The sequence below is a fragment of the Giraffa tippelskirchi genome, chromosome 2 (genome assembly GCF_054371585.1).
Source record: "Giraffa tippelskirchi isolate mGirTip1 chromosome 2, T2T-mGirTip1v1.2.pri, whole genome shotgun sequence".
In the NCBI taxonomy this organism is placed as follows: domain Eukaryota; kingdom Metazoa; phylum Chordata; class Mammalia; order Artiodactyla; family Giraffidae; genus Giraffa; species Giraffa tippelskirchi.
The window spans coordinates 64,680,810-64,705,242 of record NC_137276.1 but is presented as its reverse complement, the minus strand read 5'-3'; the positions used below and the strand labels follow the sequence as shown (position 1 = coordinate 64,705,242).

Below are 24,433 nucleotides of genomic sequence, written 5' to 3'. Positions count from 1 at the left end.
TGGGTGCTGAGGCAGTGTTTCTCAGATCTGAGAAACCCCCAAGATCTTTAAGAGATCATGTCATTTTTAGAAATTGACTGCAGTGCCACGTCAATCATTTTAAACAGTCAGACTTTGTCTAAAAAATTCAGATTTCCAGCTGGGCCAATATTCCCCACTGCCATAGGTGAAAACTGAAAAGCTCCACACAGGACAGAAGCACCATTTGTTGTCTCTGCTCGACCTTATCAGTCCCCTCCAGCTTCCACTGTGGACACTTCCCACCTGCCACAATGAGAGCTGATCCTGCTTGAGGCCAGCCCGGTAACCAGTCCAGATTCCACAGCTGCAGTCACAGGATCTTCATAGACCTCAGAGTGAATACAGGAACTTACACAGATTCTCATAGGAACCCCATGCTCTGGAGAACACACCTGTAGCACCAGACTTCTATGGTTCTCCTTTGTACCCAGTTTGAGCAACACGGTCATAGGCCATGCAGGCTTCTGTGGCACAAGCCCAGGGCTCCTTGTGTGCGGTAGGGAGAAAACAAGCCCATAGCAGGTGGGATTCTGGGGCCATCGGCCTACACAGGGGCAGGCCCTGAGCATGTGGGGGTCCCGGCCTCTTGCAGCTGATCCAGACCGAGCTGGAAGAGGAGCCAGGGGAGTGCAGCCCCAGCCAGGGCAGCCTGCGTTTCTGCCACAAGCCGCCTACCGAGCTCAGAGGGCCAGATGGGATCCCTGTGGTGCACGGGAGCACAGGCACACTGCTGGCCACTGACCTCAACAGCCTGCCCGAGGATGACCAGAAGGGCCTGGGCCGCTCCCTGGAGACGCTGACGACGGCCGAGGCCAGCGCCTTTGAGCGCAACGCCCGCACAGAGTCCGCCAAATCCACACCCCTGCACAAGCTTCGCGATGTGATCATGGAGAGCCCCCTGGAGATCACGGAGCTGTGACTAGATGGGGGGAGCCCACCTGGTATGAGCAGCCCAGACCCTCCCAGGGCCAGAGCAGGGGCAGGACCTACGGGGTGCAGGCCCCTCCAGGGGCAGCTCTGGGCATACAACCTTCGGCTGGCCCAGCAGCAGGGCCTGCCTCAGCTGCTCAGATTCCACTTCTGCCAGACGCTCATTCAGGATCTGATCGCTACCTTCATAAAATGTTATTTTTTTAAGAAAATCAAACAGAAATGGTAAGCACCTAAGGATGAGGTAAGGAGGGTCACCGAGAGCCCAGGAGTCTGCGGTCCAACTCAGCCCAGGCTGAGCTGAAAGAGGCCAAGCTGGCCCTCCCCCTCCCACCCCAGCCCCACTGCACAGGAGCCCAGCACTGGGGAGGGAGCCCAGCGCAGGCACACCCTGTCTGGCCTTGATTCTTGGACTCCAGTTCAAGTCCCAGCACATTTCTGCCACATCCCTGACTGGACATGCAGGTGGAGGCAATGAGTCCTCCTTGTCTGTCTTCCCTATATGGACACAATGTCAGCGAACAGCACTCTCTCCATTTCATTGGCTTCCCAAACGTTCCCAGCTCATAAAGAGAAAAATGACTGATGTTCCCTTGGGTTTTGAATGTAAGAATGTGTGTATCCGTCCCCCTTTTAAACTAAGTTATTCCCTCAATATTTTCCCCTTGGTTTTGTTCAATTGGTACGCACTGAACATCCCTAGAATGGTCTGAATTTTAAAAAGAAAAGCAACTCACAAGGAACCGGCACGTCGCTGTGGTAAACTTACCCACTGGGCTGGGCTGGGGCAGGGGGGCGGTGGGGGTGAACACGGGCCAGAGCTGGGCCCGCCTTCGGGGGCACTCCCTGACCACTGACGACCCCGGGGCTGCCACGGGGAACCAGAGATGGGACTTCATTTCTGTAGCCAAACAGGGCCCGAGGACTGCTGGGCACTCACAGGCTCACAGCCTCAAGAGCTCTTCAGAAGCCAAACTGCTGGCTGAGGTATCACAGTCAGGCTCTGGTTGACAGACTTTATTGTTAAATCACAGAAATTTTAGTGCAAAACAAAACCAAAAAATCGTTAAGTTCATTTAATAGCAACCGCATGTCTTGCTCTCTCCTGGAAGTGGAACAGAAGATGCGGCCAAACGGGAGAGAAGAAGGCAGGGCGGCTGCCAAGGCCCCGGGACAGCACACCCAGCGGACCTTCTACCTGGAAGCCAGAGGCTTAGGAGCTTGTCATCCACATTTATTGGCAGGTCGAAAAGAACATCTATAAGATGGGGGTCGGAGGGGAGGGGCTGTCCTGCCCAGAGCAGTGGTGGCGCTGGGCAGCAGGGTAGACACAAGAGCAGGCAGGAGGCGTCACCGTGGTCCACACACACACACAAGCAGGCCCACAGAACCTCCACAAAGAGCTAGCAGGGTACATTTAGGTGAACTGGGTTTTTTCCCCTCCCACCCCAAACCACAGAACTCCAAACAACGCACCCATCAGGAAAGACAAGAAGGCTGAACTGAAGGTGGACCCAGGGATAGCGAGCCCCGCCCCACCAGGTCTCCTGAGCAACTGCTTCCCACAGCTCTGTTCCAGTGAGAACTGCATTTGTTTAAAAAGCCTCATTATTCTGAGTCTCTCATCCTTCATATAAAACTACCTTTGTTTTGCAGTCAGCAGGCCCATGAAGGGGGATGGTGACTTTACTCCTTCGTTAAGAGTAGGCAGAGGCCTCAGCACCCAAAGCCCAGCCAGGAGGATGGCTGGTCCAGAGGCTCTGGCTCACACCCCCAGCCAGAGCCCCCTCTCCTCCACATGACCACACGCAGGGACAGACTCAGAAGACCTCCAGTGTATGCTATGTCGGCATCTGTGTAGCAGAGAAAAGGGACACTGAAGCAACAATGTCAGCATGCCACTGACAGCAATGCCACAATGAGGGAGAGAAGAAAGGGACTGAGGGAGAGGGGATCCTATTTCTATAACAAAGTCAACAGATACATGTTCGTTCCCCCAGACACACAAGCAGAAAAAGACGCCGCAGTTTCTCCAGGAAGGAACACGCCTCTAGTTCCACACGTGACGCTTGCAGTGCTCGACGGCCTGACAGGAGAGAGGGGACAGTTTAGTCTGCAGGTGACACACTCTACCCCTAGCCCCTCAGCACATGAGCCTGCACCAGGGGACCCGATACCCTCGCCCAGATCAGCCAGAGGGCACCACACGCTGAAAACCCAGGTCATTATCTCCTTTAAACCCAGGCATAGTATGTGGTGGGGTTCTAAGACTCATAAGGTAAGGGTCCAGAGCAGTGGGTGAACAGCACCCCTGCAGGTAGGGCCACGACCCCTCCCTCTGATTACACACCTGAGCCCTGGCACAGAGGGCCCCGAGGCAAAACTCCTCAGCCAACAGTCAGCCGTTCACCCCAGCTCAGAATTGGCCCAGGTACCCAGGAGAGCGGGGGATCCCACTCCACCACTGACTGTGCTGCAGGGGGCAAGGGGCCTCACACCCTCCCTGCCATGGCCCAAGATGATGCAACACCACCAACACTAGCTCATTGAAAGAAGAGAAAGTTGCGCAAAGAAACAAGTAACAGAAGTTGAGACACATATCCCCACCCAGGAAAGCAACATGGGTCACCCAGTAGTGGCCGCCCACTACTGGTGTGCAGCATGCTCCACCTCTGCTCCAGCCAGGGGCTCCCGGCCGTGACGGGTGAGCCCCGGGGTGGGTGAGGCTGACCGGCCCCTCCTGGGTGAGGGAGGGCCTCGCCGGCACTGAGCCTGGGCTCTCTCCTGCAGTCCGCGTGATGTCGCGGCCAACGCCCAGGGTGGTTTGAGAAGAGCTCTGCCTGGCCCTGGTGAAGAACCAGGCCAGGCTCCAGTCAGGGCAAGAGGGATCCAAGGGATATGAGGCCTTGTGCAAGAATCCAACAGGCCTTGTGCAATCCCTCGGGTGACTGACTTCCTGTGAACCTGACCCTGTCACAAGGGAACCGAAGGCAAAAGCAAGAAAGCCGAAGAAAGAACACTGCAGAACATCCCCTGCCACCCATCACTCCTCAGAGACGAGAGCGCAGTGAGCCCTGCTTTTGCTGGTGACCGCACGTAAGCCTTACTGCACCCCCATCCTAACCCCGAAGACAAAATAGAGAGCTAAGCGCTGAGGCACTGTTAGAGCAGAGCCTCCCTCTCCTCGGCGTCATGCCCTCCACTCCACCAAAGCGCAGGCACGGGCCTGGCAGGCGGGCCCACAGGGCAGTCACTCACGTTGCACAGGGCGGCCGACTCCATGTTCTGGCACCAGTAGCTTGGGCCCCAGACACACTTCTCAGTTCCCAAAAGTGGCTTGTGGGCTGCTGGGCAGGCTCCAATTTTCTATATGGTCAAGAGGAGAAAGTATTAGATCTGCTCAGCTAATCCTTTTCAAAACTGAGATTATCAGCTGCTAGAAGCAGCTAGAATCAGAGCTCTAATAAGCACTTTCCCAAAAAGGCAAGGTTGCTCAGTAAAGTGGTGGGACCTGGAAGCCTGGTTCTTCCACATACTGTCCCCAGACTCTGCCTCCAGCCCCAGACTTGAGAGGAACCCTTCCAGGGTCCACACAGCACTCCCCTGCCAGGCGACACTACCCAGGAAACTACCAGCCTAGCACACGGCTTACCAAGCACACGAAGGAAGGGTCCATCACCTCCACCAGGATTTCTATCAGCACCGGTTCATACTCCGTCACAAACTGGTCACACTGTCAGGGAAACAGCAGTGCAGGTCTGGGTGAGTGCAAGCAGAGCGCAGGCAGACAAGGAGGGGCGCTCTACATGCTCTTCTACCAGAACTCCTGGCCTTGCCAGCCTCCCTGCCCAGGTGAACTACCTACCCACACCTGCTCATTTTCCTCCCAGTGCCTCCACTGGAGCCAACAGAGAGCCTTTAAGAAAATCTCAGTGGACTCCAGGCCAGAGGCAGAAATGGCCAAACTTCGCCCAGAGGTACAGTCAACGAGCGCCCAGCTCCTACACTCCCCCAGCAGGTGCTGCCATTTGGGCTGAAAGCAGCCCTCAGCGTACCTGCTTCTGGTACTGGTCCGGCAGGAAGCTGCAGCCTTTCTCGAGGGCAGCCAGGATCTGCTCCTTGGTGCTGTTCTTCTCCAGGCTGCGGTCCAGATAGCCCACAAGCTTCTTGCACACCTCGCAGAAGCCACCGTCCTTCCTCGGCATCACGCGGACTGCAGGAGAGAGCCCAGGCTCAGTGCCGGCGAGGCCCTCCCTCACCCAGGAGGGGCCGGTCAGCCTCACCCACCCCGGGGCTCACCCGTCACGGCCGGGAGCCCCTGGCTGGAGCAGAGGTGGAGCATGCTGCACACCAGCTCGGGGCTCGCCTCCTGCAAGAGGATCGACAGGATGGCGCTGCCGTAGGTGTCCACCACCTCCTGGCACTGCTCAGCTAAGGATGTGGGCAGCTTCGAGCACACTTTGTCTAAAGCGTGAATTATTTCTTCCTGAAACACAAGGAGAGAGGCTCAGTGAGAAGATGGGAGGCTGCATGGGGGTGAAGAGACTCTGAAAATGCTGATGTGACCAGGAAACCAGCCAACAAGCAAGGTGCTGTTTTCTCCCCCAAAGGCTAGAGCTCAGAGCAGGGCAGGTGCCTCCTCCAGCCACAGCCCAGAGGGACCTGCTGGTGGGGAGTGTGTGTTCCGACCTTCAGGCTGGTGTCCCTCACCCACCAGGGCCAAGACCAGGTCTTCTGCTGGTCCTCCCACGAGGCCGTTCTGGCTCCAGGGCCAAGAGAGGTTTGTCCCCAGATCCACGTACCTCAGTCCTGTTGTTGTCAATCAGCTTGACCACCTCCTTCACCACGTACTCGCACACCTCGCAGTAAATGTCAGCCTTCGCCGGGGCTGGGTCCTTCTGTTAAAAGGGCAGGAGAAGAACACTGACCCCGAGAGCCTCACCTCACCCCTTGGTCCTGCTCCTCTAAAAGGGGGCCGAGGCGAGGGTGGGCTAGCCATCGCCCAGAAGCCACTTTCTGCTGCTGTCAGAACAGGGTGTGGCTTCTTCCTAGTGTCTGAGCCCTGGTCCCTGCTGTTCCTATAGTAGGAAACCGGGCTCTTTCCCTAATCCTCCACCTCCCACCCAAAACTAGGAAGAGATGCAGTGAAACTGTCCCCCAACCCTAGAGAGCTGTCCATTCAACATCTGTTTGGTTCCAATCACCTCATCATTCAGCATTCATTCTGGGGAGATGAATGAGGCAGTAGGAACAGAGGATCCACTCTTCTATTATTCAGAAGACAGTTTTAAACACATGTGAGCTCTTCTCTTGACTTTCAAGTCTCAGCACCTGAGATTGCTTTTCTAGAGCCTATCTTTGATAAAACGGTGTTGAACAGAACTTTCCATGACAACCTTCTCTAGCTGTACCATCCAGTACAGCAGCCACTGGCCGTGTGTGTCTACTGAGCACCTGAAATGTGGCCAGTGTAACTAAGGAACTCAATTGTTTTTAATTTTCTTTAAATTTAAGTACCACATACGTCTAAGAGCACAAGCTATACCTCTCCATTTTGTCTGGCCACTAATTCAGTCCGAGAGATGGGCCACAGCCTCTGAGCATCTGGACTGGGCAGGTGGGGGAGGGGCAGTCAGATACCTAATCCATGTGTGGTCCACACAGGGCACATGCCGCAAAGATCGCGGGAGACTTGACAGCTAAAGGTCAAGCAACACTGACATGGAAAGTTCCAGAACAAGAAGTGCACACACATCCCATGTGGTGAGACACCAGACGCCTGGGTGCTCCGTGAACACAAGGATGATCCTGTTCACTGCTGGTGAACTACTGTAGGCCTCAATTTCTAAAACACTACCCCACCTGTAAGAAGTGCTGAACAGAAGTCAATTATGGAATGAAGAAGATCTTTACCAAGTGAAGGATGCTAAGGAAACAAAACAATACAAGCAGAAACACCCAGAGAAGCTCCTGCACCAACGCTGGGAGTGTTCTGGGAACGTCGAGTTGGGACCATGGCTACAGCGGGGGGAAGGATGTGGGAGCAGCCACAGAAAGCACATCAGAAAGGTTTGGTTGGAGCCAGGCACTGAAACATGACTGAATGGTGTGTTACAAATGGAGACTTAATCCCATGAGCACTAGGGAGCATAACTAAGGAAAGAAATATAGGACAATGAGGGTGCTGCATTAGTTTACGGGGATACTGTAAACTGATGGTCTCAAACTCAAGTACCCTCAGAAACCAAGCAGGGAACCACAGGCGTGGGTGCTGTGTAGGGCGTGACAATGTGGGAGTGGCAGGGCGTCATAAACCAATGGCAGCAGGTACCTTGATGGGCTCCACCAGCTCCAGGGCGGGGATGACATTCTCCGGGACCACCTCAGCAGGGACCAGGGTCTTCATGGGCATCTCCTTCACCTCGTCACAAAAGCCGACCAGCACACAGATCTCCTTGGGTTGCTGAAAAGAGCACAGAAGCAGCTGTTAAGAAGCAGGCACGCATTCCCCATATACATTGTCCCACACTCTACACACAAAGGTCAGGGTGCTGGAGGAACATCCTAGACCCGGCGTCAAAGTTTGGTCAGGCAAAGACTGATATTAAATCTAAGGCGCTCGTGCAAATACACATGTACCAAGGAGGCCATGCAAAGCTTTGAAGGGAGATCAGACAACCACTGTCGCTCCCAGCCAGGGAGCACCCAGGGAAGCACAACCCCTGGCACCTTTCACCAGCAAGCAAATCCTCTCCAAGGCCACTTGGTCTGTTCTAGAACCTGTTTTCCTGTTTAGCTGGCTCACTCTCAGGAGGAAGTAAGCTATACATTCTTTCTGGAGGAAGAACCATCATGCCCATGACCTAACAAAGCCCCATGTGTTAGAAATAAAACCACACCGGATCTTTCAGTAGCAGGACCATTAAAAAGGATGCATTAAGGGGAAACACTGACTTTTTATAAAATCACAGTCTGTGTTCATAATGGCACACACACAGCACACACTGAAGCCCAGTCTCCCCAAGTGATGAAACTGTTCAAGTCAGAAGATCCACAGATTGATCCCCTTCCCCTCCAGACAGGAAACCAGAGAACTCGAGTTGGTACAACACCTTGACCATTTCACTATGAAGGTGGCCAAGAGCAAGTGAAGTATACATGCTGGGTATACTTTGTAAACAAATGCGCTCAGCAACTCACTCTGGCCTGATGGCATCTGCCTCCCACCACCGAACCATAAAGCAGCGAGAAGAAGATTGTAGAAACAAGCCCTGTTTATGGGAGACAGCGAGCCCACTGCCATGGCTCATGGTATCCTATCTCTGACAGGCTTTAAGAATGGGGAAAAAAATCAGAAAAGGGTTGGAGACAGAGCAAGCTTTTTAGAAAAAAGACCAAGATCAGGAGGTGTGGCTGCTTTGTCTCTGACCAGTTTTGCTATACTAACTCCTTGAGGAGGCCTAGGTGAAAATTCAGATTATTTCAACCAAGGTGCTCTCCTATTAGACTTCACAATACCTTTGAAAATCTTGAATTCTAGAACTAGATGAGGGCAGTACTCAGTACAACCCTGAAAGGGCACTGGTTCAGTAAGTCCAGTCAGGGGGCTCGGTCCCCAGGTTTTGCCACCAGTGGCCTTGCTGTTGAGCTGTCTCGTGGCTCCAGAACCCAAAGGACCCATCACGCGGAGGGGCAGAAGCTATAATCAAGAGATTGTTTCCAATTCTCTGGATCCAACAGACAGGGCAACAGTCTGCTCGCTATTTGCAAATGACTCACTCATGCAGCAGAAGCATTTCTGGGCTGACGAAAAACATGACTGTGACATGCAATGCTCTCCTGAGTCCTGACAGAAACAAGGTGTCCCAGTGGAGTCAGGCCTGCACTGCAGACAGCAGTGGCCAGAGGCCACCCATGGTTCCCCACCCACTGGTGGCCTGCACATGGCCGACTACTCACTGATTCTGACCAAAGCATAAGGCTCTGCAGGCTTCATTTTCTGGGCCTCCTGCAGGGGAAACTAAACCCCTGACCCCTCCAGTGCTGAATCACACAGGAGAGATGTAGACTCTTCCCCCTGCCAGCTGATTTATTAACAGAGAGAGGGAGCCTACCTGTCACAATCGTTCCTTGTATCTGTCAGAGCTGTTATGCCGTACAAAAAAAGATGAGCAAAATAACTACAAGAAGCAGCGAACCACTACTACAAGCAAATTTCCATCACATACCTGATCCTGCTGTTGAACAAAAAAAAACAGGAAATCGGGGATGAAAATAAGAGAAAGGAAAGGACACAACAGTTAAGAAAAAATTAAAACAACAATAATCAAGCAGTTAACTAGGTGTAAAAAACATCTGTCACCAGAAGTTTAGGGGAAATGCCCTTCCAGGCATCTTATCAACAACCTACCTTGCTCCTACTACTGCCTGCACATGGGGGCCTGAAAGCTGCTCTCCCTTCAAGGGTCAGACCCCACGGTCCAACCTGTCTGTGCACCGTCCCCTCGTCCCTGACACTGAATCAGAACCCTGAGCGGCAAGTCCCCGGAAAGCACCAGTTATGAAGGGCTCTCCTCGCTCTGAAGCCGAGCCCACCTCGCCTGCAAGGCCCTCACCTCAGGCTGGTGATGAGCAGCCGGGAACAAGACACAGGGCTGCTCAAATCAGAGCACCATCTTAGAACATCAAATACACCCAGAGAGGTCACGGAGCCCTGGCCCAGGTCTCAGGGCAGATTGCCCCCAGGTGGCCAAATGCCAGCCTGGAAGGCTGGTCTGACAATGCAGGCATACCTCATTTTGTTGAGCTTCACAGATTATACAAACTGAAGGTCTGGGGCAACCTTGCTTCAATCAAGTCTACTGACCCCCTCTCTGTTACATTTGCTCACTGCATGTCTCTGTGTCATAGTTTGGTAATTCCTGCAGTATTTCAAATTTTTTATCTTACTAGTCAAGGTGATCTGTGTGATCAGTAATCTTTAATGTTACTACTATGACTCACTAAAGGCTTCAATGATAGTATTTTTTAGCAATAAAGTATTTTTATTTAAGGTATATACATTGTTTCTTTAAATCTAATGCTACTGCATACTTCACAGAGTGTGGTACAAATGTAACTTTCATATGACTGGAAAGCCAAAAAACTCCTTTGACTCACAATTTCGAGGTAAGCCTGTGTATCAAAAGCCTTGCCCTTTATTCAGCAATTCCAGTCTTACTTACCATTTACCTATCTTGAGGGAGAAAAGCAGGGATGTGCATGTCTATCTCTTTGGCTCTACGGATGTTCACCATAGTTTTTATCCTAAGACCAAACCTGCAAACAACCTCAACACCAGCCATAAGGAATTTTATCTACACAATGGAATATTATACAGCCATTTAGCAATCGTACATGCAGAATATTTAATGACCAAGGCAAGTTTAGACAAAAAATGCAAAAATATGGGTAATTATCCCTATTTCCAAATATGTCTATGCAGCATGATTTTTAAAAATAATAAAAACATTTTGTTAGCTATGACGAAGCACTTAACTAGACCACGTCACATCAAAGGCTTATTTTTTCCTGCTTTAGCAGCATGTCTTTGTATGCAAAAGTCCTTTGCCTTTAAACTATTTTTAGAACAAGGCAGGGTGTGAGTGATATTTCCACAAAAATATATTGTGCCTGATGGACCCCTGAGTGGTCAGATCAGGGCCAGAGAGTAACTCATTTAGGCTTTACAGGCCCGAAGGTCTTAACTACTCAACCCTACTATTATAGTGCAAATACGGGCATCACGATATTCCAATAAAACTACTGGGCTACAGCTTTCTGATCCCTGGTTAGAGAACAAACTTAAGCACTGTAGGCCAATCTCAACATAGTTAGGAAGTTAGCGTGACAGAGAGAAAAGCAGTATTAAATACAACTCACTCCTCACCTGCTGCGGATTAGATCCTAGGAGGCCAGGGCCTCTTCCCTGTGTAAGGGTGCCTTCAGACCACCCTGCTCTGTAGTTTCCTACATGGAGCTAGCTGGCTTCCCTCCACGCGATGGATGTTGTCTACGTCTAATAACGGAGGACCACCCCCAACCACCTGGATGTATCAGAAGCAAGTGCGGCAGTTACGGGCTCAAGCAGCAGCCATAGCCGACACTGCTGCAGAGCGAGGACCAACTAAGGGAGGCGGATTCTCCCTGCTCAGAACTCGGGCTACAACAGAGCAATCCTCAGGCCTGGCCGAGCTACAGAGCAGACTATTTCCACGGGTCCCAGAATGAAAGCCAGATACTGGAAATCTGATGGCTGGCTCACAGACAGAGGCAAACAAACCGCCAGGAAGCCACCATGGCAGTCCCGAGGGTCAGGCTGCTTCCGCCTTTCCCCAGCGCAGGGAACGCAAGGGGGAGGTACTAAGCTGCAGGTGGTCAAAGAGGGCTCCTTTTGGTTTAATCCAGTACTCAAAGGTAAAACAAGGGAAACTAAGCTGTACAATTTTCAAAATCCTAGAAATCACAGTCTGAGACAAAGAGAAACGCTAACAAGGAGCTTCCCCCACCACCTACCATATGCATCACCATTTGGATAGCAATTTCCGAATACTGGTTGATGTAGTTCTTGCACTGGGGAGACAGAAACAGACTTTTAGTAAAAAAACTGCTACAACAATACACCAACACCCCAGCCTTTCCAACAGTGTCAATATGCAAATATCAAGGCAAGTTTCCAAGAGCAGAATCCTATCAATGTCTGTTCTGGGCAGCCTCAGTAAGACAAAAAATGGCAAAGTGTTTTGAAAATGTTTTCCAAAGGCCCTTAGAGATGGAGTCCTCCAATCTCCTTTTATGGCCCTTGCTTTCCCCAAGGTCACAGAGCAACTACTCAGGGGCAATTTAGGATAAGTGTGAGATACACTGATCAATCTGAGATTACTTTCCAAACTCGTTCACACATTCTTAGGATTATAAAGTTTAAATCTAGTATAATCCAGTTAAGTTATAATGATTTTCATAAATATCTAGGTATTTCTTGCAGACCCTCTGGTCATGACTGTGAAGTGTCTATAAGTAAGAAAACGGAGGGTGATATAACAGCCCTCAGAGAGGTTAGCCTGGGGAAGGCAACTGACATAGCAAATATACAAAGACACTTCAATGAGGCTAAAAGAGTCCCAGGTTTAAGTGGACAGAAAGGGACCCTTAGCTTCCAGAGCTCCACCTAGAAAGGCTGCTCTAGAACTCAGACCCGGGAGTCCAGGTCTAGCAGAGGTTTAGTTTCCCAGTTGTCGGGCATTAAACAGCATTTTGGTTTTAGATGTCAGTCTCACGAATATGGTTAATGTGAACAGGGCTCAAGAAATAAAACCCTCGTGGAGGTAACAGAATTTCTGAGTCCACAGGACCAACATCCTCCAGAGTTAAAGAAGGGGTGCCAGGCGAGCCTCCTGCCAGCCAGGGGCCTGAGCTTCCCCCAGGGAACCACCCTGCTGGTGGCAGGGACAGTTAGAATTACGAATATACGACAGCCCAACCTTTCAAACCAGGGTTCTAAGTGGTTCTATTCTTGTTCCTCACACACATGGCAACTGGGAGAAAAGAAGAACAATCTTCCTCAGGGCCCTTAGGTGGAACCTGAAGTGGTACCCCAGAAGTGAGCTTTCTTGGCTGTCCCACACCTGTCTCCAGAGCCCAGCTCCCTGGCCCAGAACATCCCGCGATGCAGGAGGCAAGGCTCACCATGTCAGACATGCCGGGCCCCAGGCGGTCGCACTCTTCCTTAGCGTGGTCCACCAAGGCCTCGACAAAGGTGGAGTTGGTCCTCAGAGCTTCCTGGACGTCAGTTATCATCTGAATGCAGTCCTGGCAGACGTTCCCATTAGCCTAGACAGACGGAGTGGTTAGGCTATACACCCTCCTTAAACAGCTCAGGGTATTCAGACTCCTACATGCTCATACTGTAACACTAGAAGTGAGTCCCTAAACAGTTCCTAATGTGCTTTTATAGGCTCTAAAGTGACTAAGGTTTAAAATCATGTGGGCATTTATTACAGTGAAACTGAACAGGAAAGGGGGCGTGTTAAACATCCCAGTTCTTCAGAATCTCTGTGGCACAACCATTTGAAGGGTGGCTGGTGTAACTGTGGAGTCAGGTGAAGGAATGAGGCCCCAGTTTCAGAACTGTACACACTGCCCCTTCTGTGTCTCAGCTCTGGTTCCACCCCAACCCCAAACGGGGCCCTGGGCAGCCTGGCCCATCGCCTCACCTTCTTGGGCTGGGGCTTGCTGTGGGAGCCGTCCTGAGGGTACAGGAGGAGGGGGATGTTGGCCATGATGGGAGCCACCATCTCAGCCATATCCAGCTCCGGGATCTGATTGGACTCGAGCTGTTTCTGGTGATTCAGCTCCGCCAGGTGCTTCTGAAGAGACTCACAGAGGTTGAGAGCGGAGCACACCTCCCCGGGATGGCTCTGGGGGGAAAGAGGCCCAAATGGAAACCCTTGCCCTAGAAGGAAACAGGCCACCTGGTGCCTCAGAATTCTCCCTTTCCTTATCTCCTGGCTTGACTCACATGCACATGCCCAGCTCACAGGCACCTCAAACTAAAGCACTCAACCCTCCGCAGCTCCATTTTAACAAATGCTTCTACCACCATCCTCCCAGAGGCACCGGCCACAAACCTGGAAGGCATAACTAACTCTTCCGTTGCCTGCAGTCCCGTCCATCAGCAAGTCTAGTCCGTTTATCCTCTAAGACAATGTGCAGCTCTCCGCCTCCCCTACCCACCTCACATCTCATACGTGAACCTGCCAGCTTCCCCTCTTGCAACTTCCCACTGGTGGGACCCAGACCAACCCTTCTGAATAAGGATCCTGTCACTTCTCCCGTGAACCCCTCCCAGGGCTCCCCACTGCACTGGCAATGCTGGAACATGGCCTGAGATCTTGTGGTAACCCCTGCTTTCCGCACCAAAACTGTGGTCCCCGCCCAGGACACCCCTGTCCCACTAGAGGTTTTTAGAGTCTTTCCAAATTCATGAACTTGGCTCTTTGTTCCTTGCTGAAAACCCAACCTATGACATATGGTTTATGCATAACAGATACTTATTGAATGAAAGTCGAGCATCCTTATGGCTGACATGAGTTATCAAATCAACACCTGTAACTGTTACACCAGTTTACATTCCCTCAATAATTCTATGAGTTCCCATATTTCCTATACCCTCCCCAACCCTTGGACATTACAAGCTGAGCAGACTGCTCTGCCAAAGCCATTCTGGATGTTAAAACTGTAGAAAAGATCTGTTGACAAAATCCCAATCTATCAGTGAACTCTCCATCGTGGTCACCGTAATCTGATCTGGAACCTCCCCTGGCTCCCTCACGTACCATCTGTCCTTTAATCATGTCCAGGATGACTGGGAGGTATGAGTCGACGATCTCCTTGCAGGAGGCAGACATGTTCGGCTTAGGCAGCCAGTCACAGGTCCTCTCCAAGTACACAAGGATCTCTTGCTAGAGAGGACAGAGGCGAGAGTCAGACCAGAATGGACTTCTTCTCCACCAATGGGCTGAACATAAGATGCCCTCCAGCTCCAGCAGCCCTCAGGGAAGAGGACATGGGAGAGGGCTAGTGAGGAGCCATGGCTCCTCCAGATCAATGAGGCAGAAAGCAGACGCGAGCACTATTCAAAACAGAGATGCTCGGACCTGCAGTCTCCCAGGCACAGGGAACTCTGAGCAGAAATCGCCAAAAATGAACCTAAAGGTTAACAGCATGTGATACAAAATCCCAGTCAATCACAGGCATTTAATGCTGAGGTCAGGAGTCAGCAAACTAGCACCCATGGCTTGTTTTTGTACAGCCTGTGGCTAAGAAAGGTTCTTACATTTCTAAAGGACGGGGGTGGGGGGCTTACATGACAGACACAGTCTGTGACCCTTGGGACAATTATTTCCCACCTGCGCCTGGATCATCCCTAGTTGGACCCCCAGAATCACAGCTCTGTGAGGAACCGATGCACGTGGCCACACAGCTGCCGCTCACACCTGGTCACACACACGCTGGGGGCGGCTCACCTCGGTGGCGTTGTCTTTCAACATGTTACCAGCTGCAGTGATGACATCTTTGCATATGTCGCAGGGAAGGGATTTCTAAGAGGAAAGAACACAAGAGAGATCTGTATTTGTAGGACAAAACTCACATCGCACACAGGTGGAAACCACCTCGGCCTTTCTTCTCACTCCATCTAGACAGGGCCACCTCTGACACACCGGCGCAGGCCAGTCCCCCAGCCTAGGTGAGGCCGGTCCCACTGCTCTGTGCCTCCACGGGACAGAAACCCTCCTCCTGCACACTCCACCCCTCAGCACCTTGTGCAGTGCACCTGGCACCAGGCACATTTCGTATACCTGTTCACAACACATCTGTGAGGAAACTGAAGCTCAAAATATACCAGCTGGAGGGCCTTCCCTGGTGGTCCAATGCGGGGGGGCCTGGGTTTGATCCCTGGTCAGGGCACTACATCCCACATGCCACAACCAAGAGTTTGCATGCATCCACTGAAGATCCTGCTTGCTGCAACTAAGACCTGGTACAGCCGAAGTGAATGAAGTGAAGTGAGTCGCTCAGTCGTGTCCGACTCTTTGCGACCCCATAGCCTATACAGTCCCTGGAATTCTTCAGGGCAGAATATTGGAGTGGGTAGCCATTCCCTTCTCCAGGGGATCTTCCCAACCCAGGGATCGAATCCAGGTCTCCTGTATTGGTCTCCTGCATTGCAGGCGGATTCTTTTACCAGCTGAACCACGAGGGAAGCCTAAGTAAATAACTATTTTTAAACACCAACTGGAAATCAGAGTAGCAAAAATCAGAGAAAATCGGTACTGTGATGCAGAGAAAGGGAAGGCAGGGAAACAAGGCCCAGCCAGACCTCTGCACATTCAACACCGGCACCACTGCCAGTGCTTCATCTGCTTTCCACCTCCTGGGCCGTGCTGCATGCCAGTGGGGGCCACACGTCACCACTGCAGAGCTCAGAGACGGAAAACCTGGCATCCTTCCATGGCCCAGGACCATGGAAAGTCTAGCCAGTCCTCAAAGCTTGTGGGGAGTCCCTTCTGCATGTCAACTGATTTTTGACCCATGAAGAAGGAACTGACACATCTCAACTGACACAGGTGAGATAAAGGAACACCTGTGAATTCAGCTGCATTTAGAGAAACCGCCTTGAACCTTCGGACCTACTCAGGCTAATCCCATGCATGGGGCCATTCAGGCATCCGGAATGAGTGCCCCCAAGGTTCAGGTGTCCACAAGACTGTCCTGTTAAGACAGAGAGAGATCTAAAGAGTTCCCCTCATGACACACTAAACTTCAAAAGAGGAAGCAGTATTAAAAACAAGACCGGAAGCAAATGAGAAACAAAATGTGAAATTTTGGCCACAGACGGCAGGTCAAGAGTGAATTCAGAAACTTAAAGAGCAGTGTTATTTAATTAATTCTTCTTGTCTTACTGAAGCACTAGGAGCTACTGACGAGTTTTAACACTTCAAGCTCCACACAGTCAAACCTGGCTTGTACCATGGGTGGAAGCACATCCCGGAGTTGGCTGACTCAGCCAGCAGAGCTTGGGAGTCTCCTGAGAAGGTTCAGATCGCGTGGAGTGCGCACTTGAGGTTTGTCATCTCAAGAGCATTCCCACATTAATGTGCTATATATTTATCACTGTTCAGAAGAAAAATCAGTGGCACCTTTTCCAGGTTGGCTATAGCTGGAAATAAAATTCTCGACAGCTACCAAGCTCTAGGGTCTGAATCAATGATGTGCCTGTTTGAGAGGCAGAGAGAGAAAATACCAAAAGAAGGGGAAGGGATTTTCAAAAGCTTAGCATCTACTTTGAGTGAGTGACAAGGGCAGAGCTGTACCCATGTGTGCAGTCCTGGGAGCGGGAGCCACACCTCATCTAGGGCAGAGAGGACAGAGCGGAGCACACGGGGGAAGACGCTCCCCCGATCTGTGCCTGAAGACACTGACTGACCTGGGGGGACGGAGCCTCCCATCTCCAGCCCTCCAGGACTCCCTGTGGGTCCCCCGCCCCACCACCACAAACAGGTCCTGCCTCCCCCGGGTCATCAGGAGGAGCAAACAAGAGGAGGTAGGCGAGAGTGCTTCGTCGAGGGCAGCGGTTCCAGACAACACTGAGGACACTCACCACAGTCGGCTTGTTCCAGACGGTCTGCAGGCAGTGCCGCACGGCCCCGCAGTCGGACGCCGTCTTCACATTCTGACACCACACAGCCGAGCCTCTGGTACATTCCCTCAGGCCCAGGATGGGGCTGGCGAGAGCTGCAAGCAGAACTGGCGTGAGCAAGTGGCCCACTCCCACAAGGCCTGCCTCCCTTGCTTCCCCAGGATAGGGCTCTGGCATTCTGTGGCAACACTAGACTGTCCCTCACCAGCTACAGAAGATACCAGTCACACAGCCAAGGAGCTGCATTGTCACCTGTGTCCCAGGGTGGGGAGGGACTACCCATCCGGTTCACTATTTTCCTCTGCCACTTTTTTTAGAACAGTATCAGGCAACAGACCAGTCGTTTTAATCTTTATAATCTTAAATGTCCATGAAGTAAAGAAAGAAATCAAAAAATAAAAGACTGGCACGTTTAAAACAGAAGATTCAAACTTCTACAGAATGAAAAATAGCCAAAGCTTAAAAAACTGTAATGAGACTACCAAGATTCATAGCCTATAAAACAATGGCTCTTGCGTTCTCAGTCAATCCTAAAGGAAATTAGTCCTGAATATTCAATGGAAGGACTGATGCTGATATTTTTGGCCACCTGATGTGAAGAACTGACTCATTGGAAAAGACTCTGATGCTGGGAAAAGACTGAAGGCAGGAGAAGGGGACGACAGAGGATGAGATGGTTGGATGGCATCACTGACTCGATGGACATGAGTTTGAGCAAGCTCTGGGACTTGGTGATGGACAGGGAGGCCTGGCATGCTGTGGTCCATGGGGTCGCAAAGAGTCAGACACAATTAAGTGACTGAACTGAATGTTGTTGTAGTAGACAAGACCCTTTATAAATCACCTGGGTGAGTATCTGCACATAAAGTCTGCTAGCAAAAAACAAGACTACCTAGCCACCGAAATATCACAAAGTATACGTGTGTTCACTTGAAACCAGTTGCACACGTGGAGTTTCACCTATGGTATAACAAGGGAAGTACTCGCACGGAAGTCACAGCCACAGAAATGAGATTAGCAAAAACAAAGGAAGGTCTAGGTCACCTGGGACCAAAGAAATGCAGGTTAAAGTGAGAAGGTACCCTATTTCTAAATAGCTAAGGGGAAACAAAAACCTTGTCACAAGACAGTGACAAATTTGTGGTGAAAATGCATTATTATAAGGCTGACAGCAGTGTGACTGGTAAGTACTTCTCAAAATGTTTTAATGCATTTTAAGAACTGGAGAGAAAAATTCCTCTTCAAAAGTCCACTTCTAATAAAACTGTCGGGAAATACAGTAATTTAACAGGTAAAATACAACACGCATAAGTATATATATTAAGTAAAATTTACGATATTAAAAAAGGCAGATGTAAGCTGAATGGTCAAAAAATTGGGGGAAACTAGTGATATTCTTATCAAAATACGCAGTTGCCAAGTATACTTATAAAGATGACGTATGTCAAACAGAAAAAAATTCAAAAAGAATATGAAATTGGGGTTTTACAAAAAATCAGAAAATAAAACAATGTGGTTGGCTAAATTACTTCTCTTAATTCCCAATGGCATGTTGTGTGTGTGTAATTTTTAAACAATACTTCATAAACATACTTCATAAACTGCCTGAGAGCACTTGTGTGTTTCTTAAAATAGGTCTATGGTATTCCTTGATTCTGTAACTGAAAAACAGCAAGAAAACTCTCACATTCACACCTCACTAGGAAACTACAGGTTATATATCAGGCTGCACGTAGATAGACGACTGGCCAGGGGTCAAATTCCAGCACATATCATGAGAGGGCTGAATAAACTGTTGCAAACAGAAAACATTTGGTGGGGGTCTGAGAAGAAAACCCCAGAGCCATGAAACAAACAGATTTAGCAACTCGGGCATCATGCTGCTTCACCCTGTAAACCAAGAGAGGACGCGGTAAATCCTATAGACACCTCTCTCTCTCACACACACACCCACCCTCCCACCACGGGCTACACACAATGAGGGTGGCAGGTGCTCTCCCTCCAGAAGGGAGGAAATGCTGTTGTTGTAACACTTCACTAGCATTCAAGCCTAGTTATAGTTCCACAAACTAGTCATACAAAGATGGGAGTCACACATCCCCAAAAAGCTCAAGTCAGATGACCTGTGCCCCTTCAGACACCAACAAACAAATTCCTAATCTGCTGCCCAGATTACAGCCCTCTCTGATCTTTCGGAGCAAAAACATCACAACTCACAATGAGTTCAAGAGCTCAACAGAACTGGCCGCATGCCAAAAGCTGTTGGTTTGGTCTGGTCTCTGTGGGAAGACAGGTGCCAGGTTCATAACAGCACCACACTCCCCAGACAGTGAACCATAACAGAGCCGAGCGAGGCTGGGCCCTCAGCTGTAGGTGGGGGAGGGCGGAGCGGGGCAGAGTCACGAGAGTAACTCTGAGGAGTGAGGGGGTCACAGAGACCGCCCCAGACCTGGCGGCTACCACTAGCACTTCCCACGCTCCTCCCAGGCACTGGTCACCGGGTTCTCCTGAACGGTACCCACGAAGACACACTGCCTGCTTCCATCTCCACACGGAACGTAAATCATCAACAGAAGTCTGCAAAATGAGTCTCTGGGCAAAGGAACAGCACTGCCTGCACAGGGCTCGTCCACCATTTTCCATGCTTACAAATACACAATCATGGACAACTTTCATCAGCTTTCATCAGGGATTGTCTCCGACTGACCCAGCTAGGAACTGGCTACAAGGGACCGAAATCTATCAGGTTTCAGGAACACAATGCACTATCACAGGCCCAAGCAGCAAGAATGCTTTGTAACTTGCTTACTCCCTTAGAACTTGAAGCAGTAACCACCTGCTATACAGACTTTGTAACTTGTTTACTCCCTTAGGAACTTGAAGCTGTAATCACTTGCTATATAGACTTTGTAACTTGTTTACTCCCTTAGGAACTTGGAAGTAGTAACCACCTGCTATAAAGACTTTGCTACTTGTTTTGGCCAAGCCATTCTAGACTAAAAAAGTAGCCCCTTTCATCTGATATTGGTCAAACTACCAAGAACCCAAGGTCATTTCCCAATGCCAACAGTTACTGAGTAGTAACAAGCCTGCACCTCAGAACTAGAGATGAAAGATATGCAAGGTAGCCCGTCTGGTAGACCTAAGAGGTCACCCAATCCACGCCTAAGAGACTTCATGGACACTGAGAAACGAAAACTGAAGTCCCAGCTCAGCTCCTAGAAATTCAGTTCTCAGCTAGACATGCCCATTTACCTCCAACCTAAAGCCAAATTTACAAAGGTGCACATTATGAAAATGGCCTGTGGTGGGATTTCCTAAGATGACCTGAAACAGCTGTGTTTTCTCAGGTTGGTAATGAGGCTGAAACAAGCCTGGTGATGCCAACGAGCTACCTGCTGAGGTTCGGGGCTTATTTCAGGAGCTGGTCTCCTGAAACCAAACAGTGGGTCAGAACAAGTTTGGGACGCAGATCCCTTCCCCAGAAAACGCACTTGTACACAAAACCCTCACACCCCTTCAAGGGACTCTCAACAGCTGTGCAGAGAACAGCCTGGGACTGCAAGCTCTAGCGGTAAGCATGAGTTTTCTCCACAGAAGTGGGAGAACTAAGATGAAGATGTAATCATTAACCCCACTGAGACAAGCACAGGGCCCTTCGGTGGGAGATCAAAGTGAAGACAGACAGACTCCTGGACCCCAAGAGCAGAAGGGACAGACACTGCAGTAACAGAATCCTGGCGCTGCAGGCCTGGGAGCAGCGAGGAGGATGCCAAACGCCTGGGGCAGCCAGGGGTGGCTTCTTCAAAAGTGAAAACTGAAGTGGCACCTTTAGAAAGACTGTTTAAAGAGAGATGAGGTGTGTGGGGCCGAGGGGAGAGGGAGCAGTGCTCTTTATAAAGGGAAAGCACTGTGTTTCTCTTTTCAGGAGCCAGGCTGAAGCAGACCTCAGGCCCACTGGGAAGGACCTCAGCTGGCACTCCGCCCTTGTGATGGGTCCTGTGGGCGACAGCACACGCTAGTGTCACCAGGTGGGATGTGGGAGAAACGAGAGGGAGGTGGGAGATCCGGATGACGGGCACCTAATGGAGTGCAAGGCTCAACCCAGAAAGACCAAGCAGGGAGCGGGGCAGCAAGGAATGAAGGGGACAGCTGGAAAAATAAAACCCTCAGGGTTAGGTTTAAATCTGAAGTCTGTGCAGCTGGAAGAGAGAACAGGGCAGCAAGAGCCAACAGCACAAGGACGGAGGTGGGGGTCAGAACCCGGGGACACAGGCAGGCAGAACACATGTGTGTGCCTACTTCCTGGGGCAGCAAAGGGCACGCTAGGGATGGGGAGGCAGATGGGAAGGTGAGGCTCCTAGGAGACGCGAGGTGTTCAGCTGGGAAAGACAAGTTCTCCAGGATATGCACAGTTATCGTCACAGGTCAAGGACACCTTCCACCTCTGACACGGGGGCAGACCTGCTCTGGGCGGTGGTTTCAGACCCCAGACCTCAGACCTCAGAGCAGTGGGGAGAGGGGAAGGGAAGCAGACCGCAGCTCAAGGTAAGAAACATTAACATCCATAGGACATAAAAAGGGAGTGGGTTGGCTCATTGCATGATGACCTTGCCAACAGCAGGAGCAACCAAGCAAAGGAAATGCCCAACCTGTGAGGGATTCTGTGTAAGAGGGATCCTGAGTGGTGAGCAGGGGAGGACCTCTAGGGGCTACAAGTCTTCACTCTCATAATAATGAGGCAAATGACATTCAGTATTTACACATAACCAATGTTGAAATTACCCTAAACTACTTTCTTAGGTGTTATTTCTCAAAACATGTACCCAGCAAAGCTTTCATGTCTATTTTGATCTTCCCACACTGCCCCCAAATACCAACTTCCTTCTCTGAGCCAACAGGCTGAACTTGAAGAAAGTTCTTAGAATGTCTGCCTGACTCCCTGGAGATTTCTGATTTAAGTTGGTCATATTAAGTAGGATCACTGCTCAGGGTGAGGCAAGCACTGCACTTCTTAGTTCAAGGGCCTGGCATTCGAGCCCTCAATGACAAGCACTGGTGGGCTGAAGTCAGAGAAACAATGGCTTCAGAGACACTAAACACCACAGGCAAGTTCCATTTTATCAGAACAGGGTTTTGGTTTTGCTTTTTTAAAAAGACTTCAATTGTTATTTCCTTAGGAAAGCAGTGGGTGCTCTATTCCCTTTTTACTCTCCAGGCTTAGAAGAAAGTAAGCAGCTGTGTTCTAAACCACTCCATATGTAAGTCATCAAAGATAGGCTGCAATGGAATTCTACTGTCTTGAGAACAGTTGCCATGAGCTGACCAGTCACGGGCTTTGCTTGTGGAAGCTCTAGACTCTGACCCAAAATCCTCAGTGAGCCTGGGAAGGAGGGAGCGGGGGGATGAGAGCTCACCATAACCATGTATGTTTCAGGTGCTCTTATGATGACTTCTTAAGTGAGAAGGAGAGTTTAGAGTGAGACTTCTAAAGCAACTTATCCACCATCTAAGTTAAAACATGGTATACTGAAAAGAAAATGAGATCTGCCTGCAAGACCTGTCCAAATGACCTCAAGCAAATCATCACCCCTCTGAGTTTGTTTTTCTTCTGTAAAGTGAGGATTTTACTGGATTGTTTTGAGAAACAGGATGACAAAACTATGCACTTTCAACTGCCAGAGTACTACTCTCTCAACCATCATTCCTTATCATCATTTCTCTGGCATCTTAATTCATCTACATTATCCTCTACCAGACTGGCTCTGAAATCAGTGAAGGTTCAGATCATGGCTCTATTACTTTCAGTCACATGACTGTCAGAACTTTAGTCTTCCAATCTGCAAAATGGGCCTTTTACGAGTACCTACTTCAAGGGATTTGTAAAAATTAATCTATTTGTAAAACAAAGTTAGTGCAGTGCTGGCATGCTTTGAAAGTCCAACAAGCACCATTACTATTACTATCCATAGCAGTAACCAGATCTTACCCAGGTCCACTACCCTGCCCAGAACAAGCACTCCACAAACAGCTGAATCAAGGCTGTTCAATTTTGCTTTCTCTACATTTAATCAGGTCATTAACTGGCAGCTCAATGACCTGGAGAGCTGCACCCCAACAACCTCAGAAGTTGCTGGCTGCTAAATTAAGACCCAGAAATCACAAGGAGAGTGAAGCACAGGCTGAACTGTTAATGAGCCCAGGAGCTGACACTGCGTATCTAGGAACTAAACAAGAAGCCCTGCATGAACAAAAACGAGACGTGCTCAGCGAGATACCAGTAAAAGCACCAGCGAAATGCTCTCGGCAATTCATGTTATTGCAGCTACAGGCTGATTGCCCTCCAATCCCAAGAAAGCCACCACTGTTCAAAATATTTTTGGAGCCCACCTTTTAGAAAGCCCTCTCAAAACCTCTCCTTTTCTAGAAGGGCAAGAAGCAGTGTGGCACCGTGATCACTGCCCTGGTAATCAGGGGTAGACAGACCTGAAGAAACCCCTGCTCTGCTGTCTATGATAGCCAAAGCTCGGAAAACTCACTAATGCCACAATTACCTGCAAAATATGGAAAATAAGAGTGCCCTCTTCTCAGGAATTCTGTGAAGACTAATGAGAAAGCAGAGAAAGCACTGACAGTGCCTAGTACCTAAGAAGCTCAATTGATTATAAACCAGCTTGTTGTTAATGGTGAACCTGGGGGGAAGATGACAAAGGGAGGTGGTCACATTCTAATTTTTATGTTTTGGCATAAATTAACCTTTTTTCAAGTTTCCTTTAAAATCAGAAAAAAAACTGTTAAATCTTACAACCTGTTATAGGGAACAATTATCGCCCAGTGTGGCAAAGACCACAAGTTGCTCCCTGTATCTATTCTCCACCCGTTTCAAAGGAACAGAACTGCAAATTCTTAGCTACATATAAGGCTGCCAAAATTAAAAGCCACATTTCCCAGTTTCCCTTTTAGCAAGACCTGGCCCTGAAACCACATTCTGGCTGATGCGGTGGATGTCAGCAGAGGTTACTGAACTTTTAAAGACAAATGTGATGGCAGGAACTCTAGCAGCCAGGATGGGCCACAAAGAAAGGGGCTAAACTTCAAGGATGCTGAACATTAACCTAGAAGAATGTGGGTCTCTGAATTCTTTTGGAAGTAGAAACACTATACCAGCCCTAGACTGACTGGCTCCTGAACTTACTATGATAGATAATAACAGTTCAATAATATTTAAGCCATCATTATTCTAGG

The 24,433-nt window shown here is 49.9% G+C and overlaps 2 protein-coding genes across 3 annotated transcripts in view; one reads left to right on the top strand and one right to left on the bottom strand.

Moving 5' to 3' along the window:
* Nucleotides 1-1,606, top strand: part of CDH23 (cadherin related 23) — a 434,929-nt gene extending 433,323 nt beyond the window's left edge. Inside the window, exon 68 of the mRNA XM_081567063.1 lies at nt 614-1,606. Within this exon, the coding sequence (XP_081423189.1) occupies nt 614-940 (327 nt within the window). The 3' untranslated portion in view covers nt 941-1,606. The remainder of the gene's footprint in view (nt 1-613) is intronic.
* Nucleotides 1,607-1,953: 347 nt separating this feature from the next.
* Nucleotides 1,954-24,433, bottom strand: part of PSAP (prosaposin) — a 34,520-nt gene continuing 12,040 nt past the window's right edge. The window contains exons 1-14 of one of the 2 annotated variants that reach the window (XM_081567082.1): nt 17,150-17,264; nt 15,015-15,089; nt 14,325-14,450; nt 13,203-13,406; nt 12,676-12,819; nt 11,506-11,562; nt 9,180-9,188; nt 7,283-7,414; nt 5,754-5,849; nt 5,251-5,437; nt 5,007-5,164; nt 4,604-4,684; nt 4,210-4,317; nt 1,954-3,037 (exon numbers count right to left, since the gene is read on the bottom strand). In XM_081567082.1, coding sequence (XP_081423208.1) covers nt 3,002-3,037; nt 4,210-4,317; nt 4,604-4,684; nt 5,007-5,164; nt 5,251-5,437; nt 5,754-5,849; nt 7,283-7,414; nt 9,180-9,188; nt 11,506-11,562; nt 12,676-12,819; nt 13,203-13,406; nt 14,325-14,450; nt 15,015-15,038 — 1,362 coding nt within the window. In that variant the 5' untranslated portion in view covers nt 15,039-15,089; nt 17,150-17,264 and the 3' untranslated portion in view covers nt 1,954-3,001. Of the gene's footprint in view, nt 3,038-4,209; nt 4,318-4,603; nt 4,685-5,006; nt 5,165-5,250; nt 5,438-5,753; nt 5,850-7,282; nt 7,415-9,179; nt 9,189-11,505; nt 11,563-12,675; nt 12,820-13,202; nt 13,407-14,324; nt 14,451-15,014; nt 15,090-17,149; nt 17,284-24,433 lie in introns of those variants that run through there. The other variant, XM_081567076.1, reaches the window with a different exon arrangement.